The sequence below is a fragment of the Vulpes lagopus genome, chromosome X (genome assembly GCF_018345385.1).
Source record: "Vulpes lagopus strain Blue_001 chromosome X, ASM1834538v1, whole genome shotgun sequence".
Taxonomy (NCBI): domain Eukaryota; kingdom Metazoa; phylum Chordata; class Mammalia; order Carnivora; family Canidae; genus Vulpes; species Vulpes lagopus.
Genome location: NC_054848.1, coordinates 54,169,000 through 54,193,617, shown reverse-complemented (window position 1 = coordinate 54,193,617; position 24,618 = coordinate 54,169,000). Strand labels below are relative to the sequence as shown.

The 24,618-nt window shown below is 39.2% G+C and overlaps 1 protein-coding gene across 1 annotated transcript in view; it reads right to left on the bottom strand.

The window, feature by feature from the left end:
• DGAT2L6 (diacylglycerol O-acyltransferase 2 like 6) overlaps positions 1-24,618 on the bottom strand; it is a 35,385-nt gene that overhangs the window by 2,807 nt on the left and 7,960 nt on the right. Inside the window, exons 2-5 of the mRNA XM_041742317.1 lie at positions 2,250-2,360; positions 1,648-1,718; positions 1,081-1,285; positions 271-445 (exon numbers count right to left, since the gene is read on the bottom strand). Of these exons, the coding sequence (XP_041598251.1) occupies positions 271-445; positions 1,081-1,285; positions 1,648-1,718; positions 2,250-2,360 (562 nt within the window). The remainder of the gene's footprint in view (positions 1-270; positions 446-1,080; positions 1,286-1,647; positions 1,719-2,249; positions 2,361-24,618) is intronic.

Here is a 24,618-nt window from a genome sequence, read left to right as displayed (position 1 = left end):
TCCCCTGACCCCTAGCCTACTAGACTAATGAGCAGAAGATAAAAGTCTTTTCCCATTGTTCTTTCTCCAACTTCAAGTAAAAAAAAATGCCTACAAATGTTATCTGGAGGCTCAAACACCATTAAGACAGTGCAAAGGAGCAGAGGGAAGCAATCAGAGTAAAGAGAGAGCCCCCTCTAACAGGTTTCCAAAGGAGGGAGCCATTCTGGAGAGGTGCTACAGAGTACCTATGGCACTCTGACAATAGGGCACCAGAACCTGGGGACCCACCCTGTCTTCAGTGCCAACTTCACAAAACCTTTACGTTCTTTAAGGTAGATGGTAGAGACTCCCGGTCGGCACAAGAGGGCTTCAGCAGCTCCACCCACCACAATAACCACAGCATTGCCTGAGTCTTTCTGGGTCAGCAAATACTTCAAGGCCAAGCCACTCACTGGGCACACACCTGTGAAACCAAAGAGTCAAGTGGCATAACAAACTTGGTGCCTGAGATTTGGGAAAGGGGTTCCTCTGGGCTCTTCATGCTGGAGACAGTTCTGTTCCCTGACTATTGTTTCCACTCTTCTGTCTTTGACCTCCGCATCCTGGGTTAGCCCTAGCCTGAGGTTGGTCCTTAGGGTCAGCTGTTTGTCTTGTGGGGAATCTGTGATACTACATTGAATTCCTCTACCTGCTGCCTCTTAGATCAATACTATCCACTCTCCCCAGTCTTACAGCTTTAGAAACTGTCCAGAGTTCTCTCCCTCAGGAGTGATCAGGACTAGCCACTAGCCACCACCAACCTTCTGTTTTACACTTTGGCTTTGATCCTGAACTCGACCTCTGCTTCCTCCTCTGAAAGGATTCTTGGCAACTCTTATAAACACCTGTAACTTATCCTACTGTCTCACTAAACCCTGCCTCCCAGATCTTAGACAGAACCTGATGCATGGCCACATACCCTTGTTACTGGCTTTGTGTGTTCTGGACTCATTTTTTACTAAGTCTTCTTCCATCAAGATATGAGATGTGGACTGTCAGTGCTTACTGGGGTTGGAGGTCTGAGGTAGGCCAGAGAATGGGATGATTTCTTATACTCACCCATTGACATCACGTAGTCTCGCACAATGGGGATCCAGAAAATCCATTCCAAGGTCCCTATGGAAGGAGTGATGGCTGGAAAAATCCGAGCAAAGCCAGTGGCCTCAGTAGCAAAGTTGATGAACACACCATAAGAAACAATCCCATGGGGGTGATTGGCAATAATATAGTTGTGTTTGGGAGGGAGGTCATGAGTCTTCACCAGCTGTTAGAGAGAGATTGAGTCAGAGTGGTGGATAGGAAGAAAGAAGAGAGGACATGTGGACCCAGATACCAGCAGATAGCCTCTGTTTCCCTCGGGGAGCCCCAAATCTCTGTTCATTGGGATGTCATCACTGTCAGAGGATTGCCAGGGGTTATGATGCTCAGAGAGTTTGCCACTGTGAAGAAAGGCTGCTATCCATTCATCTCCCCACCTGCCCATCTATCTTATATGCCTACTCTGCATTATGCTTCTGGGACTTGACTTTCACTGCTGGCCACTAAAGCCTTTGAAAACATGGCGCTGAGTGGGGAGGGAAAGTCTGGGCAACAGGAACCAAGAGCACCAAAAGGAAGAGTGGTTACCTTTATTGGGAAATAATTTTGAAAATACTTCCAGAGGGTCCAATTACGTACCCAAGCTGAACGCCTACCACCTGTGGGTACAGAAGGGAAGGAAAGAGCAGATGAGCTACAATCCCTCAAACATCTCTCAGAGGTAGAAGGTTCTTCCTATAGTCCTCAGGTCACAGAAGAAGTCCCCTTTTCACATTTCCATATCTCTAGAACGTAGTGCTGTAGGCTCTGTACCTGAGTCCAACCCCCAAGAAAATATAGGAGACCCCTGCTTCCCTGGAACCAGCCAGGAAAGTGATAGGTAAATGTCCCAAAACTGAGGGCACCTGCCCTGAAACCTCTTAATCCTTCCTCAGAAGCCTGGGAGAGATGAGATCTCTTTTTCTTGCTGATCTTTGCTCTCCTCTCTCTGTCTCCTTCCCTGTACACCTATTTGCTTCTTTCCATCTTTCCAGCCCTCCACCTTCCTAACTCTTTTCCTTTCCCTTTCCCCTCTTTCCCCTTCCTATCCTTTCTCCCTCTTCTTCTCCCACTCTCTCCCTCCATTTACCTCTCCCTTTGGTTCCATCCTTTGCACAGACAGGGACCATCACACTTCCCTTGTCTCATACCTTGACTGTGGGTATTCCAATCATAGGCGAGCCAGGCTAAGGTGAGCACAGACAAGATCCATAATTTAGTGAACACCAGAAAGTAGGGTATAAGCAAAACAGGAATCGCTCCTGAGGGGAAACAAAATCAGTTTCCTTTGGTTTCTTTCAAGTTTAATATAACTTTAACTGCCATATCCACTCTATACAGAAGGAGCAGGTCAAGGCTCATATGAGACCCTTCTCTCCCTTTCCCGTCACAACCTCTTCCAGCTCTGCTGTAGTTCAGGCTGTACTCTGAGTCCCTGGACCTGGGTCCCTTTTTGATGGCTGAGATCTTAACTGAGGAAACAACATAACCATGATATTCTCAGAGCAGGCCCTCAGCTGGGGTCAAATGACAGCACTGCTTGGCAAGAACAGCACCTTGAACCAGTGGCTGACATCCCATTTCTGAGACTTCAGGAATTCCTTTCTAAAAGCTTGACCCTCCTTTCTTTCTTTTTTTGGAGATTTTATTTATTTATTTATTCATTCATTCATTCATTCATTCATTCAAGAGACACACAGAGAGAGGCAGAGATACAGACAGAGGGAGAAGCAGGCTCCCTGTGGGGAGCCCGATAAGGGAATTGATCCCAGGACCCCGGGATCACAACCTGAGCCAAAGGCAGATGCTCAACCACTGAGCCACCCAGGTGTCCCTTGACCCTCCTTTCTTTGTGGAACTGCTTTCAGTACATACTAGTGAAGAGGGCTGCCTGTTGTATACAGGCTGATGCTGAGAAGAAAACACATATTTAGAAAGCACTTTCCTATGTTCAGTTTTGTCACATTCAGAATGTCTCAAAAATCTAGAAAGGGGAATATTATTTCTGTTAGCAAAGGGTCACAGTAGACTTTGAAATGTAAACATGATACATCTCACAGCAGTGGGAATTAAATCCCATTTAAAAATCTACATTCATGGGCTACCTGGGTGGCTCAGTGGTTAAGCATCTGCCTTTGGCTCAGGTCCTGATCCTGGGGTCCTTTGATGGAGTTCCCCATTGGGCTCCCGCAGGAGGCCTACTCCTCCCTCTGTCTATGTCTTTGCCTTTCTTTCTGTGTCTCTCATAAATAAATAAAATCTTAAAAAATAAAATAATCTGCACTAATGGGAAAGAGGGGCTAAGTACACATATTGTGAATGAAAAAAGACCCAGCTAAAGGAATGACTTATTTGGCCAGGTAACCACATTAGGTAGATGAAATTTCCAAAGAAGGGGAAGAAACTCAAGAGTTACTTAGCAGCAGGTTTGTTTCTTGCATTTTGGACATAGATGAAAAAAAAAAAAAACAGGAAAAAGATGGAATGGGCCTTTCTTTAAAAAATCATGTTATGGAGTAGAAGAAACCTTAGTGATCGGCTGAATTCTCTCTGCAAGAACTAGCTAAGATGGTTGTTATAATCATGCTAATTAAATAGGAAATAGTGGTGGGAGGAATTTCACAGGAAGCTTTCCATTGATAAACGTCCTGCTACCTCTGACCCTCATAAAACATGAGAGTAAATTTGCCAGGTAAGCTTCAGAACAAAACTCAGCAAGAATCATTATTAATTAAAAGTAGTCTAAATGTATCATTTCTTTTATATCTTGCTCCAAATAAATTTAGTTTGTATCCCCAGTATTTAGAACAGTGCCTTGCACACAGTAGGTGTTTAGCAAACATCTACAGATTGACTGAAAAATAAATGTTTTCTCTTTTCAATAATGGGTTAACTTAAATGATTAGTATCTAGGCAGCATTTGTGTTATTTTTAAATAGATGCTATTTAAAAATCATAGATGGATTATGTACCTAATATCTGGTCTCTTTCAGTTATACACAAAGTTCTAAGGGTAGTCTAGCCAAGAGCTGCACTTCCATAAACACCATCCCCCTTGTGGAATCTATTTGAACTGCAGGTGTGACACCTCAGGAGACCATAAATGTCCTTTGAGGACCAGCCTGCCAGATGCAGCCTGTTTGAGTGTCACTGGTGTCACTCACAGTGACAGAAGGGTGATTTAAAGAGATAAGGGAGGACAGCCCCTGTGGCGCAGCGCCGCCTGCAGCCCGGGGTGTGATCCTGGAGATCCGGGATTGAGTCTCACGTCGGGCTCCCTGCGTGGAGCCTGCTTCTCCCTCTGCCTGTGTCTCTGCCTCTCTCTTGCTCTCTCTGAATAAATGAGTAAATAAATCTTTTTTAAAAAATAAAGAGATAAGGGAAACGGAGGCCAAAGGTGGAAGAGCTAAATCTCATGGAACAAGGAATTCTATGACAGAAAGCAAACTTATCTGAGGCAAGAATGATAAAGAACAACCTTTTGTGCATATGTATATGTGACCCTCCCTTAGATATTACGGCCTTGACACCAGGAGATGCTTCCAAAAATTTGTCTGTGTTCAAGTGAGAAATCTTAGTGTGGATTATCAAGGAAGAGGTTCACATAAGGCAGGCTCTTAATTTAGTTTATATTGAAGATGGCCAAGCCATTCTAATAGATGTGTAGTGTGGCATCTCAAATTTTAATTTTAATTTCCCAAATATCTAATGATGCTTAACAGCTTTCTATGTGCTTATCTGCCTTCTGTATCCTCTTTGGGGAGGTGTCTATTTCACTTTGGTTCATTTTTCAATTGGGTCGTTTGAGTTTTCTTACTGGTGAGTTTTAGGAGTTCTTTATACATTCTGGATACAAGTTCTTTGTTGGATATGTGATTTGCAAACATTTTCTCCCAGTCTGTATCTATATTTTCATTCTCTTAACACGGTCTTTCTTAGAGCAAAAGCTTCTAATTTTGATGAAGTCAAATTTATTATTTTTTCCCTTTATATATTGTGCTTTTTTTAATTAAAGATTTTATTTATTTATTCATGAGAGATACACACACACACAGAGGCAGAGACACAGGCAGAGGGAGAAGCAGGCTCCATGCAGGGAGCCAAATGTGGGACTCAATCCCGGGTCTCCAGGATTAGGCCCTGGGCTGAAGGTGGCGCTAAACCGCTGAGCCACCCAGGCTGCCCTATATATTGTGCTTTTAATGTAAAAATCTAAGAACCTTTTACCTCACTTCAGGTCATGGAGGTTTTCTTCTAAGTTTTTTACTAAAAGTTTTACAGTTTGTGTTTTACATTTATGTCTGTGATTCATTTTGAGTTAATTATTTTAATAAGATGTGAGGTTTTGACCAAGGTTCATATACTACATATGGATATCTGGTTGTTCCAACATTTGTTTAAAAGACTACCCTTCAGCCGTGCCTGAAGTTGGTTAAGTGACTACCTTCAGCTCAGGTCATGATCTCAAGGTCTTGAGATCAAGCCCTGTATCTGGGCTCCCTGCTCAGTGGGGAGTCTGCTTCTTCTTCTCCTCTGCCCCTCCCTCTGCCCCTCCCCCTGCTTGTGTGCATGTTCTTTCCTGAAATAAATAAACAAAATCTTTTAAAAAAATAAAAGACTGCCCTTCTTTCATTGAATTGCTTTTGCATCTTTCTCAAAGATCCATTGGCCATAGGAGGGTTCAGGATGTGGTATAGAAAGATCTTAAACTCATCTTCTCCCATGAACACAGCAACTCTACAGTTACACAAGGAACAATTTCCTCTGAAAAGGCCCTGAAAGATACCTGAGCAGAGCCTCCACAACAAAGGATAAAAAGCCACATTGATATAGTCTAGCAAGAAACTCTCACATTCAGGAACAGTAACCCACATTTGGGAGGGTGTCTCATAATCTGGAGCTCGTCCCTGAGGAGTGAGGAGTTTATCCCTCCTTTCAGGCCTCCCAATCCTTGGGAACTGCACCAGAAGTGTCTGGTCTTGAAAACCAACAGGGTTTACTTCAAGGAGAACCATAGGACTAGGAAATAGAAAATACATGCTTAAAAGGAGATCCACTTGCCCTAGGACCCAACACAAAAGCAATCATTTGAAAGTCACTTGGAAACTCATTTATTAATCTTAAAGCATCTGCTAGAGAAACAGAAACCTGTTTGGATGCTCTTCAAAGATGGAGGCACCTGTGGGTGTCATTTTTTAGTTCTTCTGCTCTGTTGGTATTGGCACTAGCAGGTGACTTTTTCACACCCTATCCCTAGCCTGCTAGCTCCAGTAGGACTGCCACCCTTGCCCCATGCACTGCAAGTGCAGACTATCCCACTGCAGCTGGGCTGGCCAAGTGCCCCACCCCCACGTGCTATAGTCGTGGCCCACCAAGCTATAGCCAACAAGCACATGCAGCCCATACAAAGGACACCTCTTGAGTACCTGGCTCTGATGGCCAGGGGGAATGTATTTATGGGTCCCATGAGTCCAAATAAATTGGGGAGATAGTCTTTGGCGGGCTACCACCCACAAGGCACTGCACAAACAGCAGACTGAAACAAACTCCTACTTTTCATGTGAAGAAGTTTTATTTCCTTGTCCTGAAGCTTCAGCCTGAGAGACAGGCTTTAGGTTTGCCATACATCCAGAGGCTACAGAGGCACCCCCCAGGGAATATGGACAGGGAGACACCATATTAGTGCCCTCCCTTGTCCTCCCCACAGCTGGCTAATACCACTCAGAAAGGAGCTTAAAGTCTAAAGCCACAATTTTTGCAACTATTGCCCAGGGGACACCTCCAGAGCTTCTTGTCTGGATGTCAGCAGGATTTATACTGTAGACTCACAAGACTGTATATATTTACCTACCTTAAAAACTGTTGCCTGAGGATCTGGCTTATAATTAGCCTGAAACTAAACTGTTTGAGATATCTCTCTCTTGAACACTAACAGGTGTTGCATACCCTCAACAAATGGAATCTATGGAGAACAACTCAGGCTACTTAAACAATTACAAAGGTCTGAGAAACAACCAAAAGGTAGAGAAAAGCTAAATGATAAATTTAATCTCCTACACAAGGCCACTCTTTCAAGACTGGGAGAAATAGCTGTTACATAGTAACAATCATAGAGGGTCAAGCAAATTGAAGACAGAGGGATATGTTCCAACTGAAAGAACAAGAAAAAACCTCAGGAAAAGAAACCTTAAAAATGGAGATAATCTACCTGATAAAGAATTCAAAGTAATGGCCATAAAGATGTTCACTGAACTTGAGAAGTAAGAACAAACACAGAGCTTCAACAATGAGATAGAAAACAATAAAGTACCAAATAGAAGTCATGCAGCTGGAGAATATAGTATCTAAACTGAAAAATACAGTAGAGGGGTTCAATAGCAGTCTAGGTAAAGCAGAATAAAGGATCAGTTAATTTCGCAGGGCAGAAAAACTAACATCAAGCAGCAAAGAGAAAAAAATGAAAATAAGTGAATATAGCTTAAGGGATTGATGGGACAATATCAAGCAGACTAACATTTGTATTAAATGGGTCCCAAAAGGACAAGAGAAAGAGAAAGCAGTGGAAAACTTATTAGAGAAAACAATGGCTGAAATATTCCATAACCTAGGGAGGAAAACAGACAGCTTCAAGAAGCAAAGTTCCAAATAAAATGAACTCAAAGAGGTGTGTACCAAGACACATTATAATTCAAATGCCAAAAAATAAAGAGAGAATATTAAAAGCAGACAGAATAGCCAAAGTAATCTTTAAAAGAAGAAAAAAAGCTGGAGATATCACAATCCCAGATATACTACAACACTGTGGTAATCAAAACAGTATCGTTCTGACACAAAAATAGACACATAGATCAATGGAATAGGATAGAGAGCCCAGAAATAAATATATGTCTTTTTGGTCAGTTAATCTATGACACAGGGGGCAAGAATATATAAGGAGGAAAAGTGTCTCATCCACAAATGGTTCTGGGAAAACTGGACAGCTACATGCAAAAGAATGAAACTGGACCACTTTCTTACACCATACACAAAAATAAACTCAAAATGGATTAAAGACCTAAATGTGAGACATGACCATCAAAGTCCTAGAAGAGAACAGGCAACAATGTCTCTAACATGAGTCACAGAAACATTTTTCTAGATCTGTCTTCTTCTGCATGTCATACATGCTGAGGATACAGAGGCACCCCCTAGGGAACATGGACATGGATACACCATATTAGGGAAACAAAAGCCAGGGAAACAAAAGCAAAAATAAACTATTGGAACTACATCAAAATAAAAAACTTTTTCACAGCAAAGGAAACCATCAATAAAACAAAAAGACAACCTACTGAATGAGAGGTTTGCAAATGATGTATCTGATAAGAAGTTAATATTCAAAATATATTAAAAAAACTCACATAGTACCAAAAAATAACCCAAATAAAAAAATGAGCAGAGGACATGAACAGACATCTTTCTGAAGACATACAGATGGCCAATAGACACATGAACAGATGCTCAACATCACTAATAATCAGGGAAATGCAAATCAAAACTGCAATGAGATATCACCCTATACCAGTCAGAATGGCTCGAATCCAGAAGACAAGAATTAGAAAGTGCTGGCAAAGATGTAGAGAAAAAGGAAGCTTTGTGCACTGTTGGTGGGAATGCAAATTAGTTCAGCCACTGTGGAAAACAGCATGGAGGTTTCTTAGAAAATTAAAAATAGGGGCTCCTGGGTGGTTCACTTGGCTAAGTGGCTGTCTTCAGCTCAGGTCATGATCCCAGGGTCCTGGGATTGAGCCCTGCATCAGGATCCCTGCTCAGTGGGGAGTCTACTTCTCCCTCTCCCTCTGTCCTGCCATACTCCCCCCAGTGTTTGTGTTCTCTCTCTAGCTCTGCTCACTCTCAATTAAATAAATAAAATCTTTTTTAAAAAGAAAATTAAAATTACCATATGATCAGTAATTCCACCACTAGGCACTTACCCCCCCCCCAAAAAAATGAGAAACACTAATTTGAAAAGATATATACATTCCTATGTTTACCGCAGCATTATTTACAATAGGCAAGATAATAGAAGTAACCCAAGTGCCTATCCATAGATGAATGGATAAAGAAGATGTTATATGTAAATGTGTATATATACATGATCTTGCCATTTGTAACATAGCTGGACCTGGAAGGTATAGTGCTAAGAGAAATAAGTTAGTCAGAGAAAGACAAATATATAATCTCACTCATATGTGGAATTTAAGAAACAAAACAAATGAACAAACAAAAAGATACCAATAAAAAAGAGACTCTTAAATACAGAGAAAAAATGGTGGTTGCCAGAGGGGAGATGGGCAGGGAGTGGGGTGAAATAGATAAAAAGGATCAAGAATATTTTTTAAAAAAGGATCAAGAAGGGATCCCTGGGTGGCGCAGCGGTTTAGCGCCTGCCTTTGGCCCAGGGCGCGATCCTGGAGACCCGGGATCGAATCCCACATCAGGCTCCCGGTGCATGGAGCCTGCTTCTCCCTCTGCCTGTGTCTCTGCCTCTCTCTCTCTCTCTCTGTGTGACTATCATAAATAAATAAAAATTAAAAAAAAAAAAGAAATGTTTAAAAAAAAAAAAGATCAAGAATACATTTATCTTGATGATGATGTATAGAATTGTTGAATCATTCTATTGTACACCTGAAACTAATGCAACACTGAATGTTAATTATTCTTCAGTGAAAAGAGAAAAGTAAATAAAAGAAACCAAAGTGCTGAAAGGAAGAAACATCCAACCAAGAAAACTCTACCTGGCAAGGTTGTCATTCAGATTTAAAGGAGCGATAGAGAGTTTTTTACACAAGCAAAATTAAAAGATTTGATCACTACTAAACTGGCCTTACAAGAAATGTTAAAGGGATTTCTTTAAGCTGAAAAGAAAGGCACTAACTAGGAACATGAAGACATACAAACATAAAAATCTACTGATAAGTGCAAATGTATAATAAAGGTAGCAGTGCAAAAGCTTCTTATCTTGATGAAGTCCCAATAGTTCATTTTTGCTTTTGTTTCTTTTGCCTTTGTGGATGTATCTTGCAAGAAGTTACTGTGGCCGAGTTCAAAGAGGGTGTTGCCTGTGTTCTCTTCTATGATTTTGATGGACTCTTGTCTCACATTTAGATCTCTCATCCATTTTGAGTTTATCTTTGTGTATGGTGAAAGGGAGTGGTCCAGTTTCATTCTTCTGCATGTGGATGTCCAATTTTCCCAGCACCATTTATTGAAGAGACTGTCTTTCTTCCAATGGATAGTCTTTCCTCCTTTATCAAATATTAGTTGACCATACATTTCAGGGTCCACTTCTGGGTTCTCTATTCTGTTCCATTGATCTATGTGTCTGTTTTTGTGCCAGTACCACACTGTCTTGATGACCACAGCTTTGTAGTACAACCTGAAATCTGGCATTGTGATGCCCCCAGATATGGTTTTCTTTTTTAAAATTCCCCTGGCTATTCGGGGTCTTTTCTGATTCCACACAAATCTTAAAATAATTTGTTCTAGCTCTCTGAAGAAAGTCCATGGTATTTTGATAGGGATTGCATTAAACGTGTAAATTGCCCTGGGTAACATTGACATTTTTACAATATTAATTCTGCCAATCCATGAGCATGGAATATTTTTCCATCTCTTTGTGTCTTCCTCAATTTCTTTCAGAAGTGTTCTATAGTTTTTAGGGTATAGATCTTTTACCTCTTTGGTTAGGTTTATTCCTAGGTATCTTATGCTTTTGGGTGCAATTAGATAAGAAGCTTTTGCACAGCAAAGGATACACTCAACAAAACTAAAAGACAACCTACAGAATGGGAGAAGATATTTGCAAATGACATATCAGATAAAGGGCTAGTTTCCAAAATCTATAAAGAACTTATTAAACTCAACACCAAAGAAGCAAACAATCCAATCATGAAATGGGCAAAAGACATGAAGAGAAATCTCACAGAGGAAGACATAGACATGGCCAACATGCACATGAGAAAATGCTCTGCATCACTTGCCATCAGGGAAATACAAATCAAAACCACAATGAGATACCACCTCACACCAGTGAGAATGGGGAAAATTAACAAGACAGGAAACCACAAATGTTGGAGAGGATGTGGAGAAAGGGGAACCCTCTTACACTGTTGGTGGGAATGTGAACTGGTGCAGCCACTCTGGAAAACTGTGTGGAGGTTCCTCAAAGAGTTAAAAATAGACCTGCCCTACGACCCAGCAATTGCACTGTTGGGGATTTACCCCAAAGATTCAGATGCAATGAAACGTCGGGACACCTGCACCCCGATGTTTCTATCAGCAATGGCCGCAATAGCCAAACTGTGGAAGGAGCCTCGATGTCCATCGAAAGATGAATGGATAAAGAAGATGTGGTTTATGTATACAATGGAATATTACTCAGCAATTAGAAACAACAAATACCCACCATTTGCTTCACCGTGGATGGAACTGGAGGGTATTATGCTGAGTGAAATAAGTCAATCGGAGAAGGACAAACAGTGTATGTTCTCATTCATTTGGGGAATATAAATAATAGTGAAAGGGAATATAAAGGAAGGGAAAAGAAATGTTGGGAAATATCAGGAAGGGAGACAGAACATAAAGACTCCTAACTCGGGGAAACGAACTAAGGGTGGTGGAAGGGGAGGAGGGCGGGTGTTGGAGGGGAATGGGTGATGGGCACTGAGGTGGACACTTGACGGGATGAGCACTGGGTGTTTTTCTGTATGTTGGTAAATTGAACACCAATAAAAATTAATTTAAAAAAATTAATTAATTAATTAATTAATTAAAAAAAATAAAGGTAGCAGATTAACCTCTTAAAAAGCTAATATGAAGTTAAAATATTTTTTTTTCTGTTAAGAGCAAATATATGAGAAGTACTTCAGCTGCTCAGCACACTGCATGGAGTATTTTTTAAAGTATTGCAAAAGATCAAAGCCCAGCAACGGGGGCCTGGAACAGCTGGAGCTTGACTTGAGATGCATACAAGTGTATTCTGCCATCACAACCACTGTCTTTGTTACCTTTTTTTGAATCAGAATATATCCATTCTGCCTAACCCTGGGTTTTTGGATCACCATAATTGTCCTGGGAATTAATTGCATTTCATAGGTCATCTGAATTCCCATTTCTAAAATGGGGGTCCTGGCCCTGCTGAATACTACAGGTAGGTAGGTCTTTAAAAGGCCACTAGTAGAGAATGTCATGACACCTGATTGATATGCAGAGTGGGGAGCTCTGGAATGTGGCCTGATTTTGATGGCCCAGTAAGGACAGCCCTGAATTGTCTGTGACCAACCTCTGCTGCAGGAGTGGCCCACAGTACCAGTGAGATCTGCCAGCTGTGGCTGCAGGTTCCTGAGAGGGCATTCCAGAATATAGCAGCACATGTTGTCTGCAGCTCTTAGTGATTGAAAATTATTTAAAATATTTTTTAAATATTTAAATTAAGAATCTATTGATAAAGAAATATTTATAAGGGTGCTTGGGTGGCTCAGTCAGTTAAATGGGGCTCAATCTCATGACCCTGAAATCACACCCAGAGCTGAAACCAAGAGTCAGTCACCTAACCAACTAACCAACCTAACCAACCAGATGCCCCAGTAGGGGACTTTAATACCTCGCTTACATCATGGGTAGACCATCCTGACAGAAAAGCAATAAGGAGACAGCCTTAAATGACACACGAGACCAGATGGACTTAATAGATATATACAGAACTTCCCAAAGCAGCAGAATACACATTCTCCTCAAGTTCACATTCTCTAGGATAGATCATGTTAGGCCACAAAACAGGTCTCAATAAATTTACAGATTGAAATCATATCAAGCATTTTTCCCAGTCACAACGGTATGAAACTAGAAGTCAATTACAGAAAGACAACTAGGATCAGATGGCTTTGCTGGTGAATTCTACCAAACATTCACAGGACATTTAATACCTATCTTTCTCAAAGTCTTCCAAAAATTTAAAGAAGAGAGAATACTTCAAACTCATTTTGTGAGACTAGAATTAACCCGACACTCAAACCAGACAAGAACACTACAAAAAGAATAAACAAATGAACAAAAGAAAGAAGAAAGGTAGAAAGAAAGAAAGAAAGAAAGAAAGAAAGAAAGAAAGAAGAAAGAAAGAGAAAGAAAGAAAGAAAGAAAAGAAAAGAAAAGAAAAGAAAAGAAAAGAAAAGAAAAGAAGAAAAAGGAAAAAATTACAGGCCAATTTCCCTAATGAACAAGACACAAAAATCCTCAACAAAATATTAGCAGACCAAATTCAACAATACATTAAAGGATCAGATACCATGATCAAGTGGGATTTATTTCAGAGATGCAAGGATGGTTTAGTTTAGCATCCACTAATCAAACAACATGATATATCACACTAACAAAATGGATAAAGATCACACAATCATCTCAATAGATCCAGAAAAATGACTTGACAAAATTCAACATTCATTTATTTTTTTTTGTTTTTTTTTTCAACATTCATTTATAATAAAAACTCTCAACAAAGTGAGTATGGAGGGAATGTACCTCAATATAATAAAGGCCATATATGACTAACCCACAGCTAACATAATATTCAACAGTGAAAAGCTGAAAGCTGCTAAGATCAAGAAAAAGACAGAGATGCCCATTCTCACCACTTTTATTCAACATAATATTGGAAGTCCTAGCTACAGCACTTAGACAAGAAAAAGAAATAAAAGGGAAGGGATCCAAATCAGAAAGAAAGAAGTAGGTATGCCTGGGTGGCTCAATGGTTGAGCATCTGCCTTTGGTCCTGGGATCGAGTCCCACTTCGGTCTCCCCGAGGGGATCCTGCCTCTCCCTCTGCCTATGTCTCTCCCTCTCTCTCTGTGTCTCTCTCGAATAAATAAATAAATATTCTTTTTTTTAAAATAAAGGCGAATGTAAAACTCTATTTGCAGCTCACATGATACTATACATAGAAAACCCTAAAGACCACGAAAAGCTGTTAGAACCAATAAATGAATTCACTAAAGTTGCAGGAAACAAAATCAATATACAGAAATCTGTTGCATTTTTATACACCAAGAACAAACCATCACAAAGAGAAAGTAAGAAAACAATCCCATTTACAACTGCTTCAAAAAAAATTCCTAGGAATAAATTTATCCAAGGAAGTGAAAGACATGTACACTAAAAACTATGAGACACTGATAAAGGAAATTGAAGAAGACACAAATAAGTGGAAAGATAGTCTGTGCTCATAGATTGGAAGAATTAACATTGTTAAAATGTTAATTCATACTACCCAAAGCGATCTGCAAATTCAACTCAATCTTTATCAAAATCCCAATGGCATTTTTCACAAAATTAGAACAAATAATTCTAAAATTTGTATGGAACTGCAAAAAATCTTAAATAGTCAAAGCAATCCTGAGAAAGTAGAATAAAGCTGGAGGTATCGAGCTCCTGATTTCAGACTATACTACAAAGTTATAGTAACCAAGACAGTATTATATTAGCATAAAAACATATAGATCAATGGAAGAGGATAGAGAGCCCAGAAATAAACCCACACATAATATGATCAATTAATTTATGACAGAAGAGTCAAGAATATATAATGAGAAAGGGGAAGTCTTTTCAATAAATAATGTAAGGAAAACTGGGCAGCCACATGCAAAAGAATGAAACTAGACCTTACGCCATACCCAAAACTTAACTCAAAATGGATTAGGGACTTGAATGTAAGATCTGAAGCCATAAAATTCCTAGAAGAAAAAAAACCTAGTCTGTAAGCTCCTTGACATTGTTCTTAGCAATTTTTTTATCTGACTCTGAAAACAAGGGAAATAAAAGCAGAAATAAACAAATGGGACTAGATTAAGTTAAAACTCTTCTGCACAGTTAAGAAAACCATCCATAAAACAAAAAGGTAACCTGCTGAATGGGAGAAGATATTTACAAATCATAAATCTGATATAAGGGGTTAATATTCAAAATATATAAAGAAGTCATACAACTTAACAAAAAATCAACAACCTGATATAAATAGGAGCAGGGGATATGAAAAGACATTTTTCCAAAGAAAACATACAGATGGCCAATAGATACATGAAAAGATGCTCAGCATCACCAATCATCAGGGAAATGCAAATCAAAACCACGATGAGAAACCACCTCATACATGTTAAAACGGCTATTATCAAAAAGACAAGAAATAACAAATGTTGGAGAAGATGTGGAGAAAAGGAAACACTTGTACATTGTTGGTGAGAATGTAAGTTTGTGGATCCACTATAGCAAACAGTATGAGGATTCTTCATATTAACAATAGAACTACCATATGATCCAGCTATTCCACTCCTGGGTATTTATTTGAAGAATACGAAACAGTAATTAAAAAAGATATATGCACCCCCCAATGTTTGTTGCAGCAATATTCACAATAGCCAAGATATGGGAACAACCTAAGTGTCTATGGAAAGATGAATGGATAATGATGCAGCATATATATATGATGCAATTCTACTCAGCCATAGAAAGAAGGAAATCTTGCTAGTTGCATCAACATGGCTGGACCTAGAGGGTATTATGCTAAGTGAAATAAGTCCAACAGTGAAAGACAAATACCATATGATTTCATTTACGTGTAGAATCTAAAAACCAAAACAAAGAAACACAGCAAAAATAAACTCATAAAGATTGGTGGTTACCAGAGGGGAATGGGGTTGGGAGGTGGGCAAAGTGGGTGAAAGGGCTCAATTGTATGGTGATAGATGGTAACTAGACTTAGGATGGTGATCATTTTATAGTGCATACAAATGGTGAATTATAATGTTATACCTTGAAACTTACACAATGTTATACACTGATTTTATGTCAATATAAAAAAATCAATTGGTCATATTTGTGTAGGTCTATTTCTGGACTCTTTTTTCTGTTCCATTGATCTATCCCTTGCTAATACATCACTGTCTTGATTACTGTAGTTGTATGCCAATTCTTAAGGTCAGATAGTGTGATTCCTCCAATTTTATTCTTTTTCAAAACTGTTTTAGTTATTGTAATTCCTTTGTTTTTCTATATAAGTTTTAGAATCAACTTGCCTATGTCTACATAACCTCCTGGTGGGAGTTTTAAAAATTTTTTATTTTGAAAAAAACTTTAGATTGATAGAAAATTTGCAAGAATGTTTTAATAACCTTCACCTATATCTTCCTATTGAAAATATTCTATGTTTAATTATCTTTAAATATGTCTATACATCTGTGTTTGTATTTGAAAGTACATTGCAGAGATCATAACCCTTTGCCCCTAAATACCTAAGCACATATTTTCTAAAAACAAAGACATTCTCTTCCTATATCACATCCACAGTGCTATTATCAAGTTTGGGGAATTTAATATTTATGCAAAAGTGTTATCTTATATACCTGCTGGGATTTTTATTTGAATTATGTTACATTTATAGATAAATTTAGGGAGAAATGACATCTTTATTATATTGAATTTTCCAATCCATGAACACAGTATGTCTCTAACTATTTAAGTCTTTAATTTTATGCATTAGTACTTTAGTTTTCAGCCTACAGATGCTGTACAGGTTTTTGTTAAACTTATTCATAAATCTTTCATTTCTGGAGAGGGCATTTAAATAGCATTGTCTTAAAATTTCTATTTTCTTATTTTTTTTCTTTTTAGAAGGGAGGGAAGGGCTCAGAGAGAGGGAGAAAGAGAATCTTAAGCAGGCTTCATGCCCAAGGCAGAGCCTGATATGGGGCTTGATCCCAGTAACCTGAGATCATGACCTGAATCAAAATCAAGAGCCAACTGAGCCATCGAGGTGCCCCTTAAATTTCTATTTTCAACTGATTTCTACTAGTATATAGAAATTTTTGATCTTGTATCCTGTAGCTTGGCTAAACTCCTTTGCTAGTTCTTGAAGGTTTTTTTCTTCTTTTTTAATAGATTTCCTGGGGCACCTGGGTGGCTCAGTGGTTGAGCATCTGCCTTTGGCTTGGGTCATGATCCCTGGTCCTGAGATAGAGCCCCATGTCAGGCTCCCCGTGGGGACCCTGCTTCTCCCTCTGCCTATGTCTCTGCCTCTCTCTCTGTAGCTCTCATGAATAAATAAATAAATAAAACCTTTTATAAAAAAAGATTTCCTTGGAATTTTCTACAGCCAATCATGTCATCTGTAAATTGGGCAGGTTTTTTTCCTTATTTTTCAATCTTTTTTTCTTCTTCTTCTCCCTGTCTTATTGCACTTGCTATGACTTTTAGTACAATGTTAAATACAAATGGTGAGAGTGGACATCCTTGTTTTGCTGCCATCTTAGGGAGAAAGCTTTCAGGCTTTCATAAAATATGATGTTAGCTGCAGTGTTTTTTATAGGTGCTCTGTATCAGGTTGAGGAAGTTTCCTTCTATTCCTAGTTTACTGAGAGGTTTTATCATGATTGAAATGGAAGTTTGTCAAATGCTTTCTCTACATCAGTTGATATGATCATGTGTTCTCCTTTGTTAATGTGGTAGTTTACATTGATTTTCACTTGCATTCCTGGGATAAAGCCCACTTGGCCATGATATATTATGCTTTGTATTGCTGGATTCAATTTGCTAGTATTTTATTGAGGATTTTTGCATTTATATTCATGAGGAATATTGGTCTATAGTTTTCTTTCTTGTACTGTCTTTGTCTAGTTTTGGTATCAAGGTCTGGCTTCATAAATGAATTGACAAGTGTTCCTTCCTCTTTTTTGTAAAAAGATTTTATATATTTATTCATCACACACACACACACACACACACACACACACATACACACACACACAGGTAGAGGGAGAAGCAGGCTCCACTCCAGGAGCTCAACACAGGATTCGATCCTGGGACTCCAGGATCACGCCCTGGACTGAAGGCAGATGCTCAACTGCTGAACCACTCAAGCATCCCTGTTCTTTTCTCTTTTATTTTCTGGGAAAGATTGTGTAGAATCTGTGATATATCTTCTTTAAAATGTTTGGTAGAATTTGCCGTTGAAACCATCTGGGCCTGCAGTTTGCTGTTTTGGAAGATCTCTAATTATACAAAATTAAATATTTAATTTAATTAATGGTTATGGATTATCTATTTTATCTTGTGTGAGTTTTGGCTGTTTGTGGTTTTTGAGGAAGTCCCCAAACATCATTGTTAATTTGTCTATTTTTCTTTTCAGTTCTGTCACCTTTTGCTTCATATATATTGAAGCTCTATTGTTAGGTGCATCTATATTTGCATAGTTATGTCTCCTTGGTAAACTGACCCTTTTAACCCTGTTCCTGACTTAAAAACATAAATTTAAACTTGTACAGCCTCAAATTACTAATGAATACTAGCTTAAGCTAAAGATGGCACCAATATGAATCTAAGTGGGTCCTTTCTTCAAAACATCTTTGGTTCATCTTACTTGCTCACTTTCCCATATAGTAATAGCCAATATTTACTGTATACTCATTACGGAAAACTAAGTGCTTTACATGCGTATTTTATTTATCTTCATAAAGACTCCATTAAGACAGCAATTAATCTTATTTTGTAGATGAGGAGCCCAGGTTTAAAGAGGTTAAATAACTATCTGAGACCACAAAGCAAGCTTGTGGTGAGCAAGGGTTGAGAACTCAGACTGTTTTACTCCAGAGATTGCACCTTTAACCTAATTATTTTTCCCTTTAGTCAGTTATCAATTCCTGGCAGTTCTGTCTTCCAAACACCTTTCAAATTATTCTATTCCCCATGTCCATGCTACCACCCAGTCCAAGCCACCATTATCTCTCTCCTAGATGACCCTCAATGTCTTCTAAGTAGGCTCCCCACTTCTATTTAAGCCCTGATGCAGCTAGCATGCTAAATGCAAATCTGACTCTGTCACTGTACAACATATAACCAAGAACATAGCTGGCTTGTCAAAGAAGCATTTCTGTGGCTTTGTATTTACTTATTGGGTCTAAATTATCTGTAAATATGAGAACGTGTGGGAGTAAATGGTAATTTAATAATTCAGCATCTAATGTGGCTTCCTATGACTCTTAGGTGAAGACTCCTAAGGTCAGGTCTTGTAATCTTGGTTTCGAAGGCACTCTGTGGTGGAGGCTCCGGCCACCCCCTTGTTTTCTGCATTCCACCATACTGTTCTGTCAGTTCCTTCAACTCATTCTGCGCTCTAGCCTCTGAGCTTCTGTGCATGCTGTCCCTTTTACTTGGAAGAATCTTTCCTCAGCTCTTTCCTGGCTAGCTTCTATTCATCTTTTAGGCCTCAAAATAAATGTCACATGTTTTCAATATTTTGGAGTTCTCTTTGACTTCTTTCCCTTTCCAAAAGATCTCTCTCCCATTCATTCTCCTGTTCTATCTCCATTGCTCCTGTTATGGATTAAGGCTCAATCTCCCCTGGTCTGGACTGCAGTCTTTGTCTACTCTTTTTGCCTGCTGGTGTCTTTCCTTCTGGTCCATTTCCCATGCTACTGCAAGATTTTTTTTTTTTTGAAAGCACGGTCATAATGATGTTTGCCTCTGAAACCTTCAGTATTTTCCCACTGCTGACAGGAAAAAGTGTACACATGCTATCCTGATGTGTAAGGCCCCCATGGACTATCCACACACAGCTTCCTAGCCTCATCTCTCACTATCTGCAGTGACATTGCTTATGCTCTAGCCCAGGATTTCTCAAAGTGTTGTCCCCATACCACTGTAGGTATGCTAGATGGTCTTGGGTGGTGTTTGGATGGAAAATTATCTTAATGTACAATGAATAAAATTGAATTTATGGTAGTAATATAAAATTTCTGTTAAAATACATTAATTTGGGGATGCCTGGGTAGCTCAGTCCGTTAAGCGTCCAACTCTTGGTTTTGGCTCAGATCATGATCTCCGGGTCCAGGGATGGAGCCCTGCCCCAGGCTCCATGCTGAGTGCAGATTCTGCTTGAGATTCTCTCTCCCCATCCCTCTGACCCTCCCACTTATGCTCCTCTCTTTGTCTCTCAAATAAATAGATGGATCTTTTCAAAAAATAAAATGTATTAATTTAGGTAACAACAATGAGTCAATTTGGAAAAAAATGTTAAGTCATAATAGCACAAGCAGTTCTCAGCTATGGAAAAAAAATAGAGGATGGGATGTGAATGGCTGAAATATAGGAAACAGAAGCCCAACTACCTTAGTCTACTTCCCATTCCCTTAACTCACCATGCAATTTCATATCTCTATACCTCTGGTGATGCTGTTCCTTTATTCTGAATACCCTCTTTCAACTTTCTGCCTATCAAAATTCTTTCAGCCTTCAAGGATTAGCTGAAATGATACCCTCTTGATGATATTTTTGGTGATTCTCTGATCAGAATTAAGGATTCTCTTCTCCACACATGGCACATTACTTATGCTTCTATCTAGGCCTGTTTCATTCTGCTGCTTGTGTACTTAGTACCTCATATGCCTGGCCCTCTCCCTATTAGACAGTAAGCTTCTTGAAAACAGCCTTTATCACAGTGCCAAGCACAGGGAGATGACTCCTGATAAATATTTGTTACATGAAATTATAACACATAGGGAAGTTTTGATTTCAAAATTCACCAAGCAGCAGATGAAAGCTAACAGGGACAAAAACCACTAATGCTCTTATTCCAACAAGGAAAGGCCTTCTGGGGATCCAAGATATACATGTGTGTATAAGGCTATAGGCAAGCAGTTCTTTTATTTTATTGTATTTTTAGATTTTACTTAATTATTCATGAGAGACACACACACAGAGAGGCAGAGACATAGGCAAAGGGAGAAGTAGGTTCCATGCAGGAAGCCCGATGTGGGACTCATCCTGGGAATCTAGGATCATGCCCTTAGCTGAAGGCAGATGCTCAACCACTGAGCCACCCAGGCATCCTGGTAGATAATTTTATTATCCTCATTTTACATATGAAAAAAAGTTAGGTTCAGACTGGTCAAGCTTTAGGGAAAAAAAACTCCAAGCTTTAGGAAAAAAGTAGGTAGTGTTTGTTGAGTCTTTACTATGTGCCAGGAGCTATATTAGGCACTTTCTGTGTGCTAACTCATATTAATACATGTAGAAAGGATAATTTCTTCATTCCAGGAACTCATATTCTATTGGGAAGATTGATACCATAAATACTAAATACATTCCACAGGGTGAAAACTATATACTCCGGGTTCAAGACTCATTTTAGATCTAAGGACACCTCCAGCCTAAAAATGAAAGGGTGGAGAACCATTTACCATTCAAATGGTCCTCAAAAGAAAGCCGGGGTAGCAATCCTCATATCAGATAAATTAAAGTTTATCCCAAAGACTGTAGTAAGAGATGAAGAGGAACAATATATCATACTTAAAGGGTCTATCCAGCAAGAAGACCTAACAATCATGAATATTTATGCCCATAATGTGGGAGCTGCTAAGTATATCAATCAATTATTAACCAAAGTAAAGACATACTTAGATAATAATACACTAATAGTAAGAGACTTCAACACGGCACGGTCTGCAAATGACAGATCTTCTAAGCACAACATCACCAACGAAATAAGAGCTATAAATGATACACTGGACCAGATGGGTTTCACAGTTATATACAGAACTATGCATCCAAATGCAACTGAATACACATTCTTCTCAAGTGCACATGGAACTTTCTCCAGAATAGACCACTTACTGGGTCACAAATCAGGTCTCAACGGATACCAAAAGATTGGGATTGTCCCCTGCATATTTTCAGACCACAATCCTATGAAACTAGAACAAAAAGGAATTTGGAAGAAGCTAAAACACATGGAGATTAAAGAGCATCTTGCTAAAAGATAAATGGGTCAACAAGTAAATTAGAGAAAAATTAAAAAGATTCATGGAAACTAATAAAAATGAAGATACACCATTCAAAAAATCTTTGGGATACAGCAAAAGTGGTCCTAAGATGGGAATATATTGCAATATAAACATCCCTCAAAAAATTGGAAAAAACTCAAATGCACAAGCTAACCTCACACCTAAAGGAACTGGAGAAAGAAAAGAAAAAAAAAACCTACACCAAGCAGAAGAAGAGAGATAATAAAGATTAGAGCAGAACTCAATGAAAAGAGACCAGAAGAACTGTAGAACATATCAAGAAAACCAGGAGTTGGTTCTTTGAAAGAATTAATAAGATAGGGGCAGCATGGGTGGCTCAGTGGTTTAGTGCTGCCTTCAGCCCAGGGCCTGATCCTGGAGACCTGGAATAAAGTTCCATGTCAGGCTCCCTGCATGGAGCCTGCTTCTCCCTCTGCTTGTGTCTCTGCCTCTCTCTCTCTCTCTCTCTCTCTCTCTCTGTGTGTCTCTCATGAATAAATAAATAAAATCTTTAAAAAAGGAATTAATAATATAGATAAACCATTAGACAGCCTTATTAAAAAGAAAAAAGACTAATAAAATCATGAATGAAAGAGGAGAGATCACAACCAATATCAAGGAAATACAAATGATTTTAAAAACTTATTATGAGCAGTTATACACCAATAAATTAGACAATCTACAAGAAATGGACACATTTCTGGAAAACAAATTACCAAAACTGGAACAGGAAGAACTAGAAAACCTGAATAGGCCAATAACCAGGGAGGAAATTAAAGCAGTAATCAAAAACCTCCCAAGACACAAAAGTCCAGGGCCAGATGGCTTCCCAGGGGAATTCTATCAAATGTTTAAAGAAGAAACAATACCTATTCCACTAAAGCTGTTCCACTAAAGATATAAAGGGATGGAATACTTCCAAACTTAATCAATGAGGCTAGCATCACCTTAATTCCAAAACCAGACAAAGACCCCACCAAAAAGGAGAATTAGAGACCAATATCCCTGATGAACACAGATGCAACAATTCTCAACAAGATACTAGCCAATAGGATCCAACAATACATTAAGATTATTCACCATGACCAAGTGGGATTTATCCCTGGGATGCAAGGCTGGTTCAATACATGTAAAGCAATCAACGTGTTAGATCATATCAACAAGAGAAAAACAAGAACCATATGACCCTATCAATAGATGCAGAGAAAGCATTTGACAAAACACAGCATCCATTCCTGATCAAAACTCTTCAGAGTGTAGGGATAGAGGGAACTTTTCCCGGCATCTTAAAAGCCATCTATTAAAAGCCCACAGCAAATATCATTCTCAATGGAGAAACACTGGGAGCCTTTCCCCTAAGATCAGTAACACGACAGGGATGTCCACTCTCACCACTGATATTCAACATAGGACTAGAAGTCCTAGACTCAGCAATCAGGCAACAAAAAGAAATAAAAGGCATTCAAATTGGCAAAGAAGAAGTCAAACTCTCCCTCTTCGCAGATGACATGATACTGTCCGTAGAAAACCCAAAAGACTCCACCCCAAGATTGCTAGGACTCATACAGCAATTCGGCAGTGTGGCAGGATACAAACTCAATGGCCAGAAGTCAGTAGCATTTGTACACACTAACAATGAGACTGAAGAAAGAGAAATTAAGGAGTCAGTCCCATTTACAATGGCACCCAAAAGCATAAGATACCTAGGAATAAACCTAACCAAAGAGGTAAAGGATCTATACCCTAAAAACTACAGAACACTTCTGAAAGAAATTGAGGAAGACACAAAGAGATGGAAAAATATTCCATGCTCATGGATTAGAAGAATTAATAGTGTGAAAATGTCAATGCTACTCAGGGCAATTTAAATGTTCAATGCAATCCCTATGAAAATACCAAGGGCGGGGGCGGGGGTGGCAGCCGGAGTGGCTCAGTGGTTTAGCGCCGCCTTCAGTCCAGAGCCTGATCCTGGAGACCTGGGATCAAGTCCCGCCAGGCTCCCTGCATAGAGCCTGCTTCTCCCTCTGGCTGTGTCTCTGCCTCTCTCTCTCTCTCTCTCTCTCTCTCTCTCTCTGTCTCTCATGAAAAAATAAATAAAATATTAAAAAAAGAAAATACCATGGACTTTCTTCAGAGAGTTGGAACAAATCATCTTAAGTTTTGTGTGGAATCAGAAAAGACCCTGAATAGCCAGGGGAATATTGAAAAAGAAAACCAGAGCTGGGCGGATCACAATGCCAGTTATCAGGTTGTAGTTCAAAGCTGTGATCATCAAGACAGTGTGGTACTGGCACAAAAACAGACACAGAGATCAATGGAACAGAACAGAGAACCCAGAAATAGGCCTTCAACCCTATGGTCAACTAATATTCAACAGAGCAGAAAACACTATCCACTGGAAAAATAGACAGTCTCTTCTATAAATGGTGCTGGGAAAATTGGACAGCCATGTGCAGAAGAATGAAACTAGACCATTTTCTTACACCATACACAAAGATAAACTCAAAATGGATGAAAGATCTCAATGTTAGACATGAATCCATCAAAATCCTAGAGGAGAACACCCGCAACACCCTTTTTGAACTTGGCCACAGCAACTTCCTGCAAGATACATCTATGAAGGCAAGGGAAACAAAAGCAAAAATGAACTATTGGG